The 19,315-nt window shown below is 43.7% G+C and overlaps 1 protein-coding gene across 1 annotated transcript in view; it reads left to right on the forward strand.

Moving 5' to 3' along the window:
- LOC124024507 (aminopeptidase N-like) overlaps positions 1-16,203 on the forward strand; it is a gene marked incomplete at its 5' end in the record, with an annotated part of 60,324 nt that extends 44,121 nt beyond the window's left edge. The window contains 11 exon segments of the mRNA XM_046338425.1: positions 3,583-3,659; positions 4,718-4,851; positions 4,947-5,002; positions 5,106-5,147; positions 5,262-5,367; positions 8,256-8,347; positions 8,747-8,857; positions 9,106-9,273; positions 11,389-11,529; positions 14,408-14,489; positions 15,721-16,203. Of these exon segments, the coding sequence (XP_046194381.1) occupies positions 3,583-3,659; positions 4,718-4,851; positions 4,947-5,002; positions 5,106-5,147; positions 5,262-5,367; positions 8,256-8,347; positions 8,747-8,857; positions 9,106-9,273; positions 11,389-11,529; positions 14,408-14,489; positions 15,721-15,873 (1,162 nt within the window). The 3' untranslated portion in view covers positions 15,874-16,203.
- Positions 16,204-19,315: the final 3,112 nt, after the last annotated feature.

Consider the following 19,315-nt stretch of genomic DNA (forward strand, 5'->3'; position numbering starts at 1 on the left):
AGTGTGGTTGAGATTGCATCGTCTGTGGACCTATTTGGGTGGTAAGCAAATTGGAGTGGGTCAAGGGTGTCAGATAGGGTGGAGGTGATCTGGTCCTTGACTAGTCTCTCAAAGCACTTCATGATGACGGAAGTGAGTGCTACAGGGCGGTAGTCGTTTAGCTCAGTTACCTTAGCTTTCTTGGGAACAGGAACAATGGTGGCCCTCTTGAAGCATGTGGGAACAGCAGACTGGGATAGGGATTGGTTGAATATGTCCGTAAACACACCAGCCAGCTGGTCTACGCATGCTCTGAGGGCACGGCTGGGGATGCCGTCTGGGCCTGCAGCCTTGAGAGGGTTAACACGTTTAAATGTTTTACTCACCTCGGCTGCAGTGAAGGAGAGACCGCATGTTTTCGTTGCAGGCCGTGTCAGTGGCACTGCATTGTCCTCAAAGCGGGCAAAACAGTTATTTAGTCTGCCTGGGAGCAAGACATCCTTGTCCTTGACGGGGCTGGTTTTCTTTTTGTAATCCGCGATTGACTGTAGACCCTGCCACATACCTCTTGTGTCTGAGCCATTGAATTGAGATTCTACTTTGTCTCTATACTGATGCTTAGCTTGTTTGATTGCCTTGCGGTGGGAATAGCTACACTGTTTGTATTCGGTCATGTTACCGGTCACCTTACCCTGATTAAAAGCAGTTGTTTGCGCTTTCAGTTTCACGCGAATGCTGCCATCAATCCACGGTTTCAGGTTTGGGAATGTTTTAATCGTTGCTACGGGAACACAGGATCCGCTTCGCGAAAGTCATATTCTTGGTCGTACTGATGGTGAGTTGACGCTGCTCTTATATTCAGTAGTTCTTCTCGACTGTATGTAATGAAACCTAAGATGACCTGGGGTACTAATGTAAGAAAAAACACGTAAAAAAACAAAAAACTGCATAGTTTCCTAGAAACGCGAAGCGAAGCGGCCATTTCTGTCGGCGCCGGAAGTTCAGTTAAACCCCAACAGCAAGGCAGTTAACCCCCTGCAGCAAGACAAATAACCCCCAACAGCAAGGCAAATAACCCCCAACACCAAGCCAGCTAAACCCCAACAGCAAGGCAGTTAACCCCTAACAGCAAGGCAAATAACCCCCAACACCAAGCCAGCTAAACCCCAACAGCAAGGCAGTTAACCAACCACCTGCAGCAAGGGAGTTAGTTAACCCCCTGCAGCAAGGCAGTTAATTAACTCCCTGCAGAAAGGCAGTTAGTTAACCCCCTGCAGCAAGGCAGTTAACCCCCTGCAGCAAGGCAGTTAATTAACTCCCTGCAGAAAGGCAGTTAGTTAACCCCCTGCAGCAAGGCAGTTAACCCCCTGCAGCAAGGCAGTTAGTTAACCCCCTGCAGCAAGGCAGTTAGTTCACCCCTGCAGCAAGGCAGTTAGTTCACCCCCTGAAGCAAGGCAGTTAGTTAACCCCCTGCAGCAAGGCAGTTAACCAACCCCCTGCAGCAAGGCAGTTAGTTAACCCCCTGCAGCAAGGCAGTTAGTTAACCCCCTGCAGCAAGGCAGTTAATTAACCCCCTGCAGCAAGGCAGTTAGTTAACCCCCTGCAGCAAGGCAGTTAGTTAACCCCTGCAGCAAGGCAGTTAATTAACCCCCTGCAGCAAGGCAGTTAGTTAACCCCTTGCAGCAAGGCAGTTAATTAACCCCCTGCAGCAAGGCAGTTAGTTAACCCCCTGCAGCAAGGCAGTTAGTTAACCCCCTGCAGCAAGGCAGTTAGTTAACCCCCTGTAGCAAGACTGTAGTACAGTCTGGTGTTAAGGAGGGGTTAGTACAGCCTGGGGTTAGTACAGCCTGGGGTTAAGGAGGGTTGTAGTACAGCCTGGGGTTAAGGAGGGGTTAGTACAGTCTGGGGTTAAGGAGGGGTTAGTACAGTCTGGGGTTAAGGAGGGGTTAGTACAGCCTGGGGTTAAGGAGGGGTTAGTACAGCCTGGGGTTAAGGAGGGGTTAGTACAGCCTGGTGTTAAGGAGGGGTTAGTACAGCCTGGGGTTAAGGAGGGGTTAGTACAGCCTGGGGTTAGTACAGCCTGGGGTTAAGGAGGGGTTAGTACAGCCTGGGGTTAGTACAGCCTGGTGTTAAGGAGGGGTTAGTACAGCCTGGGGTTAGTACAGTCTGGGGTTAAGGAGGGGTTAGTACAGCCTGGTGTTAAGGAGGGGTTAGTACAGCCTGGGGTTAGTACAGCCTGGGGTTAGTACAGCCTGGGGTTAGTACAGCTTGGTGTTAAGGAGGGGTTAGTACAGCCTGGGGTTAGTACAGCCTGGGGTTAAGGAGGGGTTAGTACAGCCTGGGGTTAGTACAGCCTGGGGTTAAGGAGGGGTTAGTACAGCCTGGGGTTAAGGAGGGGTTAGTACAGCCTGGGGTTAGTATAGTCTGGGGTTAAGGAGGGGTTAGTACAGCCTGGGTTAAGGAGGGGTTAGTACAGCCTGGGGTTAAGGAGGGGTTAGTACAGCCTGGTGTTAAGGAGGGGTTAGTACAGCCTGGGGTTAAGGAGGGGTTAGTACAGCATGGGGTTAGTACAGCCTGGGGTTAGTACAGCCTGGTGTTAAGGAGGGGTTAGTACAGTCTGGGGTTAAGGAGGGGTTAGTACAGCCTGGGGTTAAGGAGGGGCTAGTACAGCCTGGGGATAAGGAGGGGTTAGTACAGCCTGGGGTGAAGGAGGGGTTAGTACAGCCTGGTGTTAAGGAGGGGTTAGTACAGCCTGGGGTTAGTACTACCTGGGGTTAGTACAGCCTGGGGATAAGGAGGGGTTAGTACAGCCTGGGGTTAAGGAGGGGTTAGTACAACCTGGGGTTAGTACAGCCTGGGGTTAAGGAGGGGTTAGTACAGCCTGGGGTTAGTACAGCCTGGGGTTAGTACAGCCTTGGGATAAGGAGGGGTTAGTACAGCCTGGGGTTAAGGAGGGGTTAGTACAGCCTGGGGTTAGTACAGCCTGGGGTTAGTACAGCCTGGGGATAAGGAGGGGTTAGTACAGCCTGGGGTTAGTACAGCCTGGGGATAAGGAGGGGTTAGTACAGCCTGGGGTTAAGGAGGGGTTAGTACAGTCTGGGGTTAAGGAGGGGTTAGTACAGCCTGGGGTTAAGGAGGGGTTAGTACAGCCTGGGGTTAAGGAGGGGTTAGTACAGCCTGGGGTTAAGGAGGGGTTAGTACAGCCTGGGGTTAAGGAGGGGTTAGTACAGCCTGGGGTTAGTACAGCCTGGGGTTAAGGAGGGGTTAGTACAGCCTGGGGTTAAGGAGGGGTTAGTACAGCCTGGGGTTAAGGAGGGGTTAGTGCAGCCTGGGTTAAGGAGGGGTTAGTACAGCCTGGGGTTAAGGAAGGGTTAGTACAGCCTGGGGTTAAGGAGGGGTTAGTACAGCCTGGGGTTAGTACAGCCTGGGGTTAAGGAGGGGTTAGTTTAGACTGGGGATAAGGAGGGGTTAGTATAGTCTGGTGTTAAGGAGGGGGGTTCGTTCAGTTTGGGTCATGATCATTCAACAATAAGGACATGATGATAAAACCCCAAATCATCTTTAATTTAGTCACCTGACCATCCTGTTCCCATGTCTTTTTAGTTACACCTGGTTGGTCCCCATCAAATGGATGAAGGGAGGAGTTGAGAGAGAGCAACACTGGCTTCTTCAGGAAACAGGTATTTCTAATGCCAGTGTTTGTGTCAAATGAAGTCCTGCATGGGTATAAGTGGAGATGTCCCTGGACTAATGAACAGGTCCATGGGTATCAGTGGTGATGTCCCTGGACTAATGAACAGGTCCATGGGTATCAGTGGAGATGTCCCTGGACTAATAAACAGGTCCATGGGTATCAGTGGAGATGTCCCTGGACTAATGACTAATGGACAGGCCCATAAGTATCAGTGGAGATGTCCCTGGACTAATGTACAGGTCCATGGGTATCAGTGGAGATGTCCCTGGACTAATGGACAGGCCCATAGGTATCAGTGGAGATGTCCCTGGACTAATGAACAGGTCCATGGGTATCAGTGGAGATGTCCCTGGACTAATGGACAGGTCCATGGGTATCAGTGGAGATGTCCCTGGACTAATGAACAGGTCCATGGGTATCAGTGGAGATGTCCCTGGACTAATGACTAATGGACTGGCTCATGACTATCAGTGGAGATGTCCCTGGACTAATGGACAGGCCCATAGGTATCAGTGGAGATGTCCCTGGACTAATGAACTGGCTCATGACTATCAGTGGAGATGTCCCTGGACTAATGGACAGGCCCATAGGTATCAGTGGAGATGTCCCTGGACTAATGGACAGGCCCATAGGTATCAGTGGAGATGTCCCTGGACTAATGAACTGGCTCATGACTATCAGTGGAGATGTCCCTGGACTAATGGACAGGCCCATAGGTATCAGTGGAGATGTCCCTGGACTAATGGACAGGCCCATAGGTATCAGTGGAGATGTCCCTGGACTAATGGACATGGCCAGGTCATGTTATTGTTCATCATAACAGGAAGTTCTGTGTTGAATCCTAACTTGGGACCAAGGTTGTTATGGTAACTTCCCCAAAAAGTCCCTGTTTTCCATAAATCGTGGAGTTTTCATGGAATTCCTTGGGAATTAGTGGGAAGTCAGGGAATCCTCTAACCAGGATATTCTGGAAAACCAGTGAATTTTGTAAAATCTGTCAGAATGTTTCCTTTCTGTGACCAGTGTGTTGAATTGCTCCAACAGACAGACACCCCCCCATGACAACAGCAGGATCTGAGTGGGTTCTGGCCAACCTCAATGTGTCTGGCTATTACAGGGTTAACTACGACATGGACAACTGGGAACGACTCCTCAACCAGCTCACCACAGACCACACGGTCAGTATACGTTAGTAAACCAATCTTATGTGGATATTACCTATCAGAGTACGATTCCATATGACGCAATGTAACATCAGAACTTCTGTGTGCAGGTCATTCCTTTAATTAACAGAGCTCAAATAGTGGACGATGCCTTTAATCTGGCCAGGTAAAGCTCTTTCTTACCCCCCCCACCTACTGTATTACCTGGTGAACTGTGTGGAAGCTGGAAGCTGATGCGGTTGTGGTGTCATATTGTTGTGTGTTTCCAGGGCCAAGGTGATCAACACGACATTAGCTCTGAGGACCACCAGGTAACTAGAGTAATATATTCTACTATACAGATGATTATATTATATTACCAGGTACCTGTCTCAGGGGAGAGACTCCGTCCCCTGGGAGTCAGTTCTTATATTATATATTACCAGGTACCTGTCTCAGGAGAGAGACTACATCCCCTGGGAGTCAGCTCTCAGGAATCTCAACTACTATATCCTCATGTTCGACCGTGGACAGGCATACGGGGTGCTACAGGTGGGTTCTCACTATAATATAATATATCATTCATTTACATTTGCAAAAGATCTGTCGTCCCCCCAAATTCTCATGGTTTTCCAGAAATCCTGTTGGAAGGATTACAGATTCCCTGCAAAACCCAGGAATGTTTTAAAAGGTTACTGTAATTCTGCTACCCTAAATATACAATATACTATAGTAATAATATGATTTAGTCTGAAATATTGGCCTCTAGTGACGGACATGAAGCTCTAGTATCACTGAACATAGTTTTCGTACGTAAGAAAAGGACAGAACAGCTTACAACATGACATTATTTGTCTCACAGGCGAATACAACCACAATATAATCAGATCAGTATGTTCTCTGGAATACTGGAGGCTGATGACAATTGTGAAACACTGCTATTATTGACTATGGTTGTAGTGCATGAGAAAATGACAACAACAACAACACACAGAGGACATAACAGAGATCTACATAGAGGACATAACAGAGATCAACATAGAGGACATAACAGAGATCAACATAGAGGACATAACAAAGATCTACATAGAGGACATAACAGAGATCTACATAGAGGACATAACAAAGATCTACATAGAGGACATAGAGGACATAACAAAGATCAACATAGAGGACGTAACAAAGATCAACATAGAGGACATAACAGAGATCAACATAGAGGACATAACAAAGATCTACATAGAGGACATAACAGAGATCTACATAGAGGACATAACAAAGATCTACATAGAGGACATAGAGGACATAACAAAGATCAACATAGAGGACATAACAAAGATCAACATAGAGGACATAACAAAGATCTACATAGAGGACATAACATAAATCTACATAGAGGACATAACAAAGATCTACATAGAGGACATAGAGGACATAACAAAGATCAACATAGAGGACATAACAAAGATATACATAGAGGAAATAACAAAGATCTACATAGAGGACATAGAGGACATAACAAAGATCAACATAGAGGACATAACAAAGATCAACATAGAGGACATAACAAAGATCTACATAGAGGACATAACAGAGATCTACATAGAGGACATAGAGGACATAACAAAGATCAACATAGAGGACATAACAAAGATCAACATAGAGGACATAACAAAGAGCAACATAGAGGACATAACAAAGATCAACATAGAGGACATAACAAAGATCAACATAGAGGACATAACAGAGATCAACATAGAGGACATAACAGAGATCAACATAGAGGACATAGAGGACATAACAAAGATCAACATAGAGGACATAACAGAGATCAACATAGAGGACATAACAGAGATCAACATAGAGGACATAGAGGACATAACAGAGATCAACATAGAGGACATAACAAAGATCTACATAGAGGACATAACAAAGATCTACATAGAGGACATAACAAAGATCTACATAGAGGACATAGAGGACATAACAAAGATCTACATAGAGGAAATAACAAAGATCTACATAGAGGACATAACAGAGATCAACATAGAGGACATAACAGAGATCTACATAGAGGACATAACAGAGATCAACATAGAGGACATAACAAAGATCAACATAGAGGACATAACAAAGATCTACATAGAGGACATAACAGAGATCAACATAGAGGACATAACAGAGATCAACATAGAGGACATAGAGGACATAACAGAGATCAACATAGAGGACATAACAAAGATCTACATAGAGGACATAACAAAGATCTACATAGAGGACATAACAAAGATCTACATAGAGGACATAGAGGACATAACAAAGATCTACATAGAGGAAATAACAAAGATCTACATAGAGGACATAACAGAGATCAACATAGAGGACATAACAAAGATCAACATAGAGGACATAACAAAGATCTACATAGAGGACATAACAGAGATCAACATAGAGGACATAACAAAGATCTACATAGAGGACATAACAGAGATCAACATAGAGGACATAACAAAGATCTACATAGAGGACATAACAGAGATCAACATAGAGGACATAACAAAGATCAACATAGAGGACATAACAAAGATCTACATAGAGGACATAACAGAGATCAACATAGAGGACATAACAAAGATCTACATAGAGGACATAACAGAGATCAACATAGAGGACATAACAAAGATCAACATAGAGGACATAACAGAGATCTACATAGAGGAAATAACAAAGATCTACATAGAGGACATAGAGGACATAACAAAGATCTACATAGAGGACATAACACAGATCAACATAGAGGACATAACAAAGATCTACATAGAGGACATAACAGAGATCAACATAGAGGACATAACAAAGATCAACATAGAGGACATAACAGAGATCTACATAGAGGACATAACAAAGATCTACATAGAGGACATAACAGAGATCAACATAGAGGACATAACAAAGATCTACATAGAGGACATAACAAAGATCTACATAGAGGACATAACAAAGATCTACAGGGCTGATTCATACTGGTTCATACTGTACTTTTCCCAGGCTTAGCTGAAACAACAGGTCTGATTGGTTCATACTGTACTTCTCCCAGGCTTAGCAGAAACAACATGTCTGATTGGTTCATACTGTACTTCTCCCAGGCTTAGCAGAAACAACAGGTCTGATTGGTTCATACTGTACTTCTCTCAGGCTTAGCAGAAACAACAGGTCTGATTGGTTCATACTGTACTTCTCCCAGGCTTAGCTGAAACAACAGGTCTGATAGGTTCATACTGTTTGTCTCCCAGGGTTACCTGAAACAACAGGGCTGATTGGTTCATACTGTACTTCTCCCAGGCTTAGCTGAAACAACAGGTCTGATAGGTTCATACTGTTTGTCTCCCAGGGTTACCTGAAACAACAGGGCTGATTGGTTCATACTGTTTGTCTCCCAGGGTTACCTGAAGATGCAGATCACCCCCCTGTTTGAGTACTTCAGGACCATAACAGTTGATTGGACCAGAGTCCCCACTGGACACAACGACCAGTAACAACTCTGCTTTTCAAATTAAATGTTATTTTAAACTAATTAAGATACATAATTGTATTTGTAAATATATCTTTCTGTCGCTTCTCTTACAACAGTAAATACACATTATCGGTCTGTTTTCAAAAGGAGTGCACTACATAGGGAATAGGGGGCTATTTGGGATGAACCCTTAGATATTACCATCATGTGTTGTAGGCCGTTCCACAGCCCTGTCCCTCTTGTCTCTCCTACCTCTCAGATACAACCAGATCAATATTACCATAATGTGTTGTAGGCCGTTCCACAGCCCTGTCCCTCTTGTCTCTCCTACCTCTCAGATACAACCAGATCAATATTACCATCATGTGTTGTAGGCCGTTCCACAGCCCTGTCCCTCTTGTCTCTCCTATCTCTCAGATACAACCAGATCAACGCCATATCTTTTGCGTGTCGTATGGGAGTGGAGCGCTGCAGGGTTCTCACCAGCGATTGGTTCAGAGAGTGGATGCTGAACCCAGACCACAACCCGTGAGTACGAAGCACAATTATTTGGGTTTCCATATCCTGGGTCTTTCCCAAAATTCCCAGGTTTACCAGAAATCCCAGCTGAAGGATTCCTGGAATCAGGAAGGAATAAGTAGGAAAACTGGGACTCCTCCAACTGGTAATTATGGGAAAAGTATACCAGAAACCCTAAGGATGTTTAGAATTAACGTGATTGTTTTCCTTCTCTTCAATGATGCTGATTTTGTGTTTATGCAACTCTTTATGGACAGGATTCACCCCAACCTGAAGACAACAGTGTACTGTAACGCTATCGCAGCAGGAGGGGTGGCGGAATGGGACTTCGCCTGGCAGATGTTCAAGAACGCCACAGTAGCCACAGAGGCTGCCAAGCTGAGGTCCTCCCTGGCCTGTACTAAGGTCCCATGGCTGCTGAACAGGTAGGTACAGAGGCTGCCAAGCTGAGGTCCTCCCTGGTCTGTACTAAGGTCCCTGCTGAACAGGTAGGTACAGAGGCTGCCAAGCTGAGGTCCTCCCTGGTCTGTACTAAGGTCCCTGCTGAACAGGTAGGTACAGAGGCTGCCAAGCTGAGGTCCTCCCTGGTCTGTACTAAGGTCCCTGCTGAACAGGTAGGTACAGAGGCTGCCAAGCTGAGGTCCTCCCTGGTCTGTACTAAGGTCCCCTGCTGAACAAGTAGGTACAGAGGCTGCCAAGCTGAGGTCCTCCCTGGTCTGTACTAAGGTCCCTGCTGAACAGGTAGGTACAGAGGCTGCCAAGCTGAGGTCCTCCCTGGTCTGTACTAAGGTCCCTGCTGAACAGGTAGGTACAGAGGCTGCCAAGCTGAGGTCCTCCCTGGTCTGTACTAAGGTCCCTGCTGAACAGGTAGGTACAGAATCCTCAGCAGGAGCTAACACTCAGAACCACTTCATACCTAATGGTCACTGTAAAACAATGCTTTCCCTTCTCCGTCCACATCATCGTGTATTCATCCTCCACGTGTTGATCCGTCTCACTGGTTTACAACAGGAAAAGACTAATGGTCACTGTAAAGCAATGCTTTCCCTTCTCCGTCCACATCATTGTGTATTCATACCTAATGGTCACTGTAAAGCAATGCTTTCCCTTCTCCGTCCACATCATTGTGTATTCATACCTAATGGTCACTGTAAAGCAATGCTTTCCCTTCTCCGTCCACATCATTGTGTATTCATCCTCCACGTGTTGATCCGTCTCACTGGTTTACAACAGGAAAAGACACGTGTCCTCACCTGTCTAAGTGTTATTTGGAGATGGTTCACTCTGTAACTCGAAAGGGTCATTTTAAGATGGCAGTCATTTTGGCGCAGTGACTCACTCACTACCCAAAACAGATGCAACTGGTTTCAAGTGGCTAAGACAAGTCATTTGATCTCCTACTGCTATCTAGTGGACAGATTGGGAATGAGACGGGGGATATATTTACATCAATAGATAGGTAGAGATTTCCTCTTTCTCCTCATGTGCCTCCAGAGAGTATTCATACCCCTTCGTCCACATGTTGTTGTTACAGACAGAATTCAAAATGAATTAAAGATTGATTTGTTTCTCACCCATCTACACACAATACCCCACAATGACATTTACATAAGAATTCACACCCCTGAGTCAATGCATGTTAGAATCATCTTTGGCAGCGATTACAGCTGTGTGTCTTTACGGGTAAATGTCTAAGAGCGATTACAGCTGTGTGTCTTTATGGGTCTCTAAGAGCGATTACAGCTGTGTGTCTTTACGGGTAAATATCTAAGAGCGATTACAGCTGTGTGTCTTTATGGGTAAATCTCTAAGAGTGATTACAGCTGTGTGTCTTTATGGGTAAATGTCTAAGAGCGATTACAGCTGTGTGTCTTTACGGGTAAATGTCTAAGAGCGATTACAGCTGTGTGTCTTTATGGATAAATATCTAAGAGCGATTACAGCTGTGTGTCTTTATGGGTAAATATCTAAGAGCGATTACAGCTGTGTGTCTTTATGGGTAAATATCTAAGAGCGATTACAGCTGTGTGTCTTTATGGGTAAATATCTAAGAGCGATTACAGCTGTGTGTCTTTATGGGTAAATATCTAATAGCGATTACAGCTGTGTGTCTTTATGGGTAAATATCTAAGAGCGATTACTGCTGTGAGTCTTTATGGGTCTCCAAGAGCGATTACAGCTGTGTGTAGAGCTTTCCACACCTGGTTTGAAAAACATAATTCCTCTTTGATATTATGGGATATTGTGTGTGGGCCAGTGGCAAAACAATCTAAATGTAATTGACTTTAAATTCAGCCTGTAACACAACAACATTTGTAAAAAGTCAAGGAGTGTGAATACTTTCTGAAGGTACTGTATATCATTCCTGCATGAGAACAATTATTCCTCTAAAAGTAAAAATAAAATCACAAGCCCTGCGCTTTTAAAAGGCTGTGTTTGTGCATGTTTAGAGCAACACCATTAGGTAAAAAATCAGACTTATCGATTCATCAGAATCCCACTCGAGATGATTCACAAATTCCTGTTTTGTGTTGAAACAGGTATCTGGATTATTCCCTGGATCCAGCTAAGATCCGAAAGCAGGACTGCACCTCCACCATCAACTACATCGCTGGTAACGTGGTGGGGATGCCCCTGGCCTGGGACTTCATCAGGGCTAGGTGGAACTACATCTATACAGAGTAAGTCATCAGGGCTAGGTGGAACTACATCTATACAGAGTAAGTCATCAGGGCTAGGTGGAACTGCATCTATGCAGAGTAAGTCATCAGGGCTAGGTGGAACTACATCTATACAGAGTAAGTCTAGGTGGAACTGTAAGTCGCTCTGGATAAGAGCGTCTGCTAAATGACTTAAATGTAAATGTAAATGTAAACTACATCTATACAGAGTAAGTCATCAGGGCTAGGTGGAACTACATCTGTACAGAGTAAGTCTAGATGGAACTACATCTATGCAGAGGAAGTCATCAGGGCTAGGTGGAACTACATCTGTACAGAGTAAGTCTAGGTGGAACTACATCTATACAGAGAAAGTCATCAGGACTAGGTGGAACTAAATCTATGCAGAGTAAGTCTAGGTGGAACTACATCTATACAGTGTAATTATAGGTGGAACTACATCTATACAGAGTAAGTCTAGGTGGAACTACATCTATACAGAGAAAGTCATTAGGACTAGGTGGAACTAAATCTATGCAGAGTAAGTCTAGGTGGAACTACATCTATACAGTGTAATTATAGGTGGAACTACATCTATACAGAGTAAGTCTAGGTGGAACTACATCTATACAGAGTAAGTCTAGGTGGAACTACATCTATACAGAGTAAGTCTAGGTGGAACTACATCTATACAGAGTAAGTCTAGGTGGAACTACATCTATACAGAGTAAGTCTAGGTGGAACTACATCTACACAGAGGAAGTCATCAGGGCTAGGTGGAACTACATCTATACAGAGTAAGTCATCAGGGCTAGGTGGAACTACATCTGTACAGAGTAAGTCTAGGTGGAACTACATCTATACAGAGTAAGTCATCAGGACTAGGTGGAACTAAATCTATGCAGAGTAAGTCATCAGGGCTAGGTGGAACTACATCTATACAGAGTAAGTCATCAGGGCTAGGTGGAACTATATCTATACAGAGTAAGTCATCAGGGCTAGGTGGAACTACATATATACAGAGTAAGTCATCAGGGCTAGGTGGAACTACATCTATACAGAGTAAGTCATCAGGGCTAGGTGGAACTACATCTATACAGAGTAAGTCATCAGGGCTAGGTGGAACTACATCTATGCAGAGTAAGTCATCAGGGCTAGGTGGAACTACATCTATACAGAGTAAGTCATCAGGGCTAGGTGGAACTACATCTATACAGAGTAAGTCTAGGTGGAACTACATCTATACAGAGTAAGTAATATATAATAATATAATAATAATATAATAATAATAATATATGCCATTTAGCAGACGCTTTTATCCAAAGCGACTTACAGTCATGTGTGCATACATTCTACGTATGGGTCGAATCGAACCCACTACCCTGTCGTTACAAGCGCCATGCTCTACCAACTGAGCTACAGAAGGACTTGGTGGAACTACATCTACACAGAGTAAATCTAGGCGAAACTACATCTATACAGAGTAAGTCTAGGTGGAACTACATCTATACAGAGTAAGTCATCAGGGCTAGGTGGAACTACATCTATACAGAGTAAGTCTAGGTGGAACTACATCTATACAGAGTAAGTCATCAGGGCTAGGTGGAACTACATCTGTACAGAGTAAGTCTAGGTGGAACTAAATCTATACAGAGCAAGTCTAGATGGAACTACATCTATGCAGAGGAAGTCATCAGGGCTAGGTGGAACTACATCTATACAGAGTAAGTCATCAGGGCTAGGTGGAACTACATCTGTACAGAGTAAGTCTAGGTGGAACTACATCTATACAGAGTAAGTCTAGATGGAATTACATCTATGCAGAGGAAGTCATCAGGGCTAGGTGGAACTACATCTATGCAGAGTAAGTCTAGGTGGAACTACATCTATACAGAGTAAGTCTAGGTGGAACTACATCTATGCAGAGTAAGTCTAGGTGGAACAACATCTGTACAGAGTAAGTCTAGGTGGGGCTATATCTATACAGAGTAAGTCTAGGTGGAACTACATCTATGCAGAGTAAGTCTAGGTGGGGCTATATCTATACAGAGTAAGTCTAGGTAGAACTACATATATGCAGAGTAAGTCTAGGTGGAACTACATCTATGCAGAGTAAGTCTAGGTGGAACTACATCTATGCAGAGTAAGTCTAGGTGGAACTACATCTATACAGAGTAAGTCTAGGTGGAACTACATCTATGCAGAGTAAGTCTAGGTGGAACTACATCTGTACAGAGTAAGTCTAGGTGGAACTACATCTATGCAGAGTAAGTCTAGGTGGAACTACATCTGTACAGAGTAAGTCTAGGTGGAACTACATCTATGCAGAGTAAGTCTAGGTGGAACTACATCTGTACAGAGTAAGTCTAGGTCGAACTACATCTATGCAGAGTAAGTCTAGGTGGAACTACATCTGTACAGAGTAAGTCTAGGTGGAACTACATCTATGCAGAGTAAGTCTAGGTGGAACTACATCTATGCAGAGTAAGTCTAGGTGGAACTACATCTATGCAGAGTAAGTCTAGGTGGAACTACATCTATGCAGAGTAAGTCTAGGTGGAACTACATCTATGCAGAGTAAGTCTAGGTCGAACTACATCTATGCAGAGTAAGTCTAGGTGGAACTACATCTGTACAGAGTAAGTCTAGGTGGAACTACATCTATGCAGAGTAAGTCTAGGTGGAACTACATCTGTACAGAGTAAGTCTAGGTGGAACTACATCTATGCAGAGTAAGTCTAGGTGGAACTACATCTGTACAGAGTAAGTCTAGGTGGAACTACATCTGTACAGAGTAAGTCTAGGTGGGGCTATTGGACATCATGTAACTGTGAACATGTATCAGAGAAACTGATGTTTATTCACTAAGATAATAATAATCCATCTCTGTACCTGGCAGATATGGTGCTGGATCCTTCTCATTCTCTAACCTCATCAACGGAGTGACCAGGAGATTCTCTACTGACTTTGAGCTGAAGCAGGTTGGTACTGTGGCCTTGAGCTGAATCAGGGCTGTCCAACCCTGTTCCTGGAGAGCTTACCCTCCTGTAAGGTTTTCATCCTAACCCTGTTCCTGGAGAGCTACCCTCCTGTAAGGTTTTCAAAGGGGTGAAAACCTGGGGTGAAACCTACATTACGGTAGCTCTCCAGGAACAGGGTTGGAGTTAAAACCTACAGGACGGTATCTCTACAGGAACAAGGTTGGAGTTAAAATCTACAGGACAGTATCTCTCCAGGAACAGGGTTGAGCAGCCCTGGGCTGTGTGGAACTACATCTACGCAGAGTAAGTCTAGGTGGAACTACATCTATACAGAGTAAGTCTAGGTGGAACTACATCTACACAGAGTAAGTCTAGATGGAACTACATCTATACAGAGTAAGTCATCAGGGATAGGTGGAACTACATCTATACAGTGTACGTCTAGGTGGAACTACATCTATACAGAGTAAGTCTAGGTGGAACTACATCTACACAGAGTAAGTCTAGGTGGAACTACATCTATACAGAGTAAGTCTAGGTGGAACTACATCTATACAGAGTAAGTCATCAGGGATAGGTGGAACTACATCTATACAGTGTACGTCTAGGTGGAACTACATCTATACATAGTAAGTCTAGGTGGAACTACATCTACACAGAGTAAGTCTAGGTGGAACTACATCTATACAGAGTAAGTCTAGGTGGAACTACATCTATACAGAGTAAGTCCAGGTGGAACTACATATATGCAGAGTAAGACTAGGTGGAACTACATCTATGCAGAGTAAGTCTAGGTGGAACTACATCTGTACAGAGTAAGTCATCAGGGCTAGGTGGAACTACATCTATAAAGAGCAAGTCATCAGGGCTGAATGGATGAATGGATGGATGGTCTGTTTGTTGGGGGGGGTTTACAGATACAGTTTAATAAGGTATAAATTAGACTAGAGGTATATGTATGGATGGATGGTCTGTTTGTAGGGGGTGGTTACAGATACAGTTTAATAAGGTATAATTTAGACTAGAGGTATATGTATGGATGGATGGTCTGTTTGTTGGGGGGGTTACAGATACAGTTTAATAAGGTATAATTTAGACTAGAGGTATATGTATGGATGGATGGTCTGTTTGTTGGGGGGGCAGAGCTTGTTTTCCTCCATCTCAAATGAGTTAGAAACTACAACATTGTTGAGTCAGTATTGTGATTTCTACCATGTTTCTATAATTGCAGCTGAAGCAGTTTAAAGAGGACAATGCCCGTGTGGGGTTTGGCTCGGGGACGCTGGCTCTGGAGCAGGCTATTGAGAGGACTACGGCCAACATCAAATGGGTGGCGGAGAACCAGGAGCATGTTGTGAAGTGGTTGGCCAATGAATGTACGTGAAATACCCCCCACTACAGCACCGTGCGACCAGGCCAATGCTGTTACTGCTTACTGAACCATCAGGGATATACAGACTGTATTAAACAGACCACAAACATGGGGCTGTGTGTCCCAAATGGAACCCTATTCCCTGTATAGCGTGCTACATAGGGCTCTGTTTAAAAAGAGTGCACTCCATAGGGAAAAGGGAGCCATTTGGGACAGAGATGTGCTGTATAATGATGAATGGACCAAAATCATGTTGTTACTTTAATCATGTGCATCCATTTTGAATTGTCAGTTTTTCATGTTCTCATGTTAATGTCTGCCAATAAACGCTCAGTTAATATCGTCAGTTTCCAATCTCCACAATATGTTCCTGGTCTTTACCTTCAGTTTCCAATCTCCACAATATGTTCCTGCTCTTTACCTTCAGTTTCTCCCCAATATGTTCCTGCTCTTTACCTTCAGTTTCCAATCTCCACAATATGTTCCTGCTCTTTACCTTCAGTTTCCAATCTCCACAATATGTTCCTGCTCTTTACCTTCAGTTTCTCCACAATATGTTCCTGCTCTTTACCTTCAGTTTCTCCCCAATATGTTCCTGCTCTTTACCTTCAGTTTCTCCACAATATGTTCCTGCTCTTTACCTTCAGTTTCTCCACAATATGTTCCTGCTCTTTACCTTCAGTTTCTCCCCAATGTGTTCCTGCTCTTTACCTTCAGTTTCTCTCCAATATGTTCCTGCTCTTTACCTTCAGTTTCTCCCCAATATGTTCCTGCTCTTTACCTTCAGTTTCTCCACAATATGTTCCTGCTCTTTACCTTCAGTTTCCAATCTCCACAATATGTTCCTGGTCTTTACCTTCAGTTTCTCCACAATATGTTCCTGCTCTTTACCTTCAGTTTCCAATCTCTCCAATATGTTCCTGCTCTTTACCTTCAGTTTCCAATCTCCACAATATGTTCCTGCTCTTTACCTTCAGTTTCCAATCTCCCCAATGTGTTCCTGCTCTTTACCTTCAGTTTCCAATCTCCACAATATGTTCCTGCTCTTTACCTTCAGTTTCTCCACAATATGTTCCTGCTCTTTACCTTCAGTTTCTCCACAATATGTTCCTGCTCTTTACCTTCAGTTTCTCCCCAATATGTTCCTGCTCTTTACCTTCAGTTTCTCCACAATATGTTCCTGCTCTTTACCTTCAGTTTCCAATATGTTCCTGCTCTTTACCTTCAGTTTCTCCACAATATGTTCCTGCTCTTTACCTTCAGTTTCTCCACAATATGTTCCTGCTCTTTACCTTCAGTTTCTCCACAATATGTTCCTGCTCTTTACCTTCAGTTTCTCCACAATATGTTCCTGCTCTTTACCTTCAGTTTCCAATCTCCCCAATTTCCAATCTCCCCAATGTGTTCCTGCTCTTTACCTTCTGCTCTTTACCTTCAGTTTCCAATCTCCACAATATGTTCCTGCTCTTTACCTTCAGTTTCTCCACAATATGTTCCTGCTCTTTACCTTCAGTTTCTCCACAATATGTTCCTGCTCTTTACCTTCAGTTTCTCCACAATATGTTCCCGGTCTTTACCTTCAGTTTCTCCACAATATGTTCCTGCTCTTTACCTTCAGTTTCCAATCTCCACAATATGTTCCTGCTCTTTACCTTCAGTTTCTCCACAATATGTTCCTGCTCTTTACCTTCAGTTTCCAATATGTTCCTGCTCTTTACCTTCAGTTTCCAATATGTTCCTGCTCTTTACCTTCAGTTTCCAATATATTCCTGCTCTTTACCTTCAGTTTCCAATCTCCCCAATGTGTTCCTGCTCTTTACCTTCAGTTTCCAATCTCCACAATATGTTCCTGCTCTTTACCTTCAGTTTCCAATCTCCCCAATGTGTTCCTGCTCTTTACCTTCAGTTTCCAATCTCCACAATATGTTCCTGCTCTTTACCTTCAGTTTCTCCACAATATGTTCCTGCTCTTTACCTTCAGTTTCCAATCTCCACAATATGTTCCTGCTCTTTACCTTCAGTTTCCAATCTCCACAATATGTTCCTGGTCTTTACCTTCAGTTTCTCCAAAATATGTTCCTGCTCTTTACCTTCAGTTTCTCCACAATGTGTTCCTGCTCTTTACCTTCAGTTTCCAATCTCCACAATATGTTCCTGCTCTTTACCTTCAGTTTCTCCACAATATGTTCCTGCTCTTTACCTTCAGTTTCCAATCTCCACAATATGTTCCTGCTCTTTACCTTCAGTTTCCAATCTCCACAATATGTTCCTGCTCTTTACCTTCAGTTTCCAATCTCCACAATATGTTCCTGGTCTTTACCTTCAGTTTCCAATCTCCACAATATGTTCCTGCTCTTTACCTTCAGTTTCCAATCTCCACAATATGTTCCTGCTCTTTACCCTCAGTTTCTCCCCAATGTGTTCCTGCTCTTTACCTTCAGTTTCCAATCTCCACAATATGTTCCTGCTCTTTACCTTCAGTTTCCAATCTCCACAATATGTTCCTGCTCTTTACCTTCAGTTTCCAATCTCCCCAATATGTTCCTGCTCTTTACCTTCAGTTTCTCCACAATATGTTCCTGCTCTTTACCTTCAGTTTCTCCACAATATGTTCCTGCTCTTTACCTTCAGTTTCTCCACAATATGTTCCTGCTCTTTACCTTCAGTTTCTCCCCAATATGTTCCTGCTCTTTACCTTCAGTTTCTCCAAAATATGTTCCTGCTCTTTACCTTCAGTTTCCAATCTCCACAATATGTTCCTGCTCTTTACCTTCAGTTTCTCCCCAATGTGTTCCTGCTCTTTACCTTCAGTTTCTCCACAATATGTTCCTGCTCTTTACCTTCAGTTTCTCCCCAATGTGTTCCTGCTCTTTACCTTCAGTTTCTCCACAATATGTTCCTGCTCTTTACCTTCAGTTTCTCCACAATATGTTCCTGGTCTTTACCTTCAGTTTCCAATCTCCACAATATGTTCCTGGTCTTTACCTTCAGTTTCCAATCTCTCCAATATGTTCCTGCTCTTTACCTTCAGTTTCTCCCCAATATATTCCTGCTCTTTACCTTCAGTTTCCAATCTCCCCAATGTGTTCCTGCTCTTTACCTTCAGTTTCCAATCTCCACAATATGTTCCTGCTCTTTACCTTCAGTTTCTCCCCAATATGTTCCTGCTCTTTACCTTCAGTTTCTCCACAATATGTTCCTGGTCTTTACCTTCAGTTTCCAATCTCCACAATATGTTCCTGCTCTTTACCTTCAGTTTCTCCACAATATGTTCCTGCTCTTTACCTTCAGTTTCTCCACAATATGTTCCTGCTCTTTACCTTCAGTTTCTCCACAATATGTTCCTGCTCTTTACCTTCAGTTTCCAATCTCCACAATATGTTCCTGCTCTTTACCTTCAGTTTCCAATCTCCACAATATGTTCCTGCTCTTTACCTTCAGTTTCTCCCCAATA

Source organism: Oncorhynchus gorbuscha, unplaced genomic scaffold (assembly GCF_021184085.1).
Source record: "Oncorhynchus gorbuscha isolate QuinsamMale2020 ecotype Even-year unplaced genomic scaffold, OgorEven_v1.0 Un_scaffold_1897, whole genome shotgun sequence".
Classification (NCBI taxonomy): domain Eukaryota; kingdom Metazoa; phylum Chordata; class Actinopteri; order Salmoniformes; family Salmonidae; genus Oncorhynchus; species Oncorhynchus gorbuscha.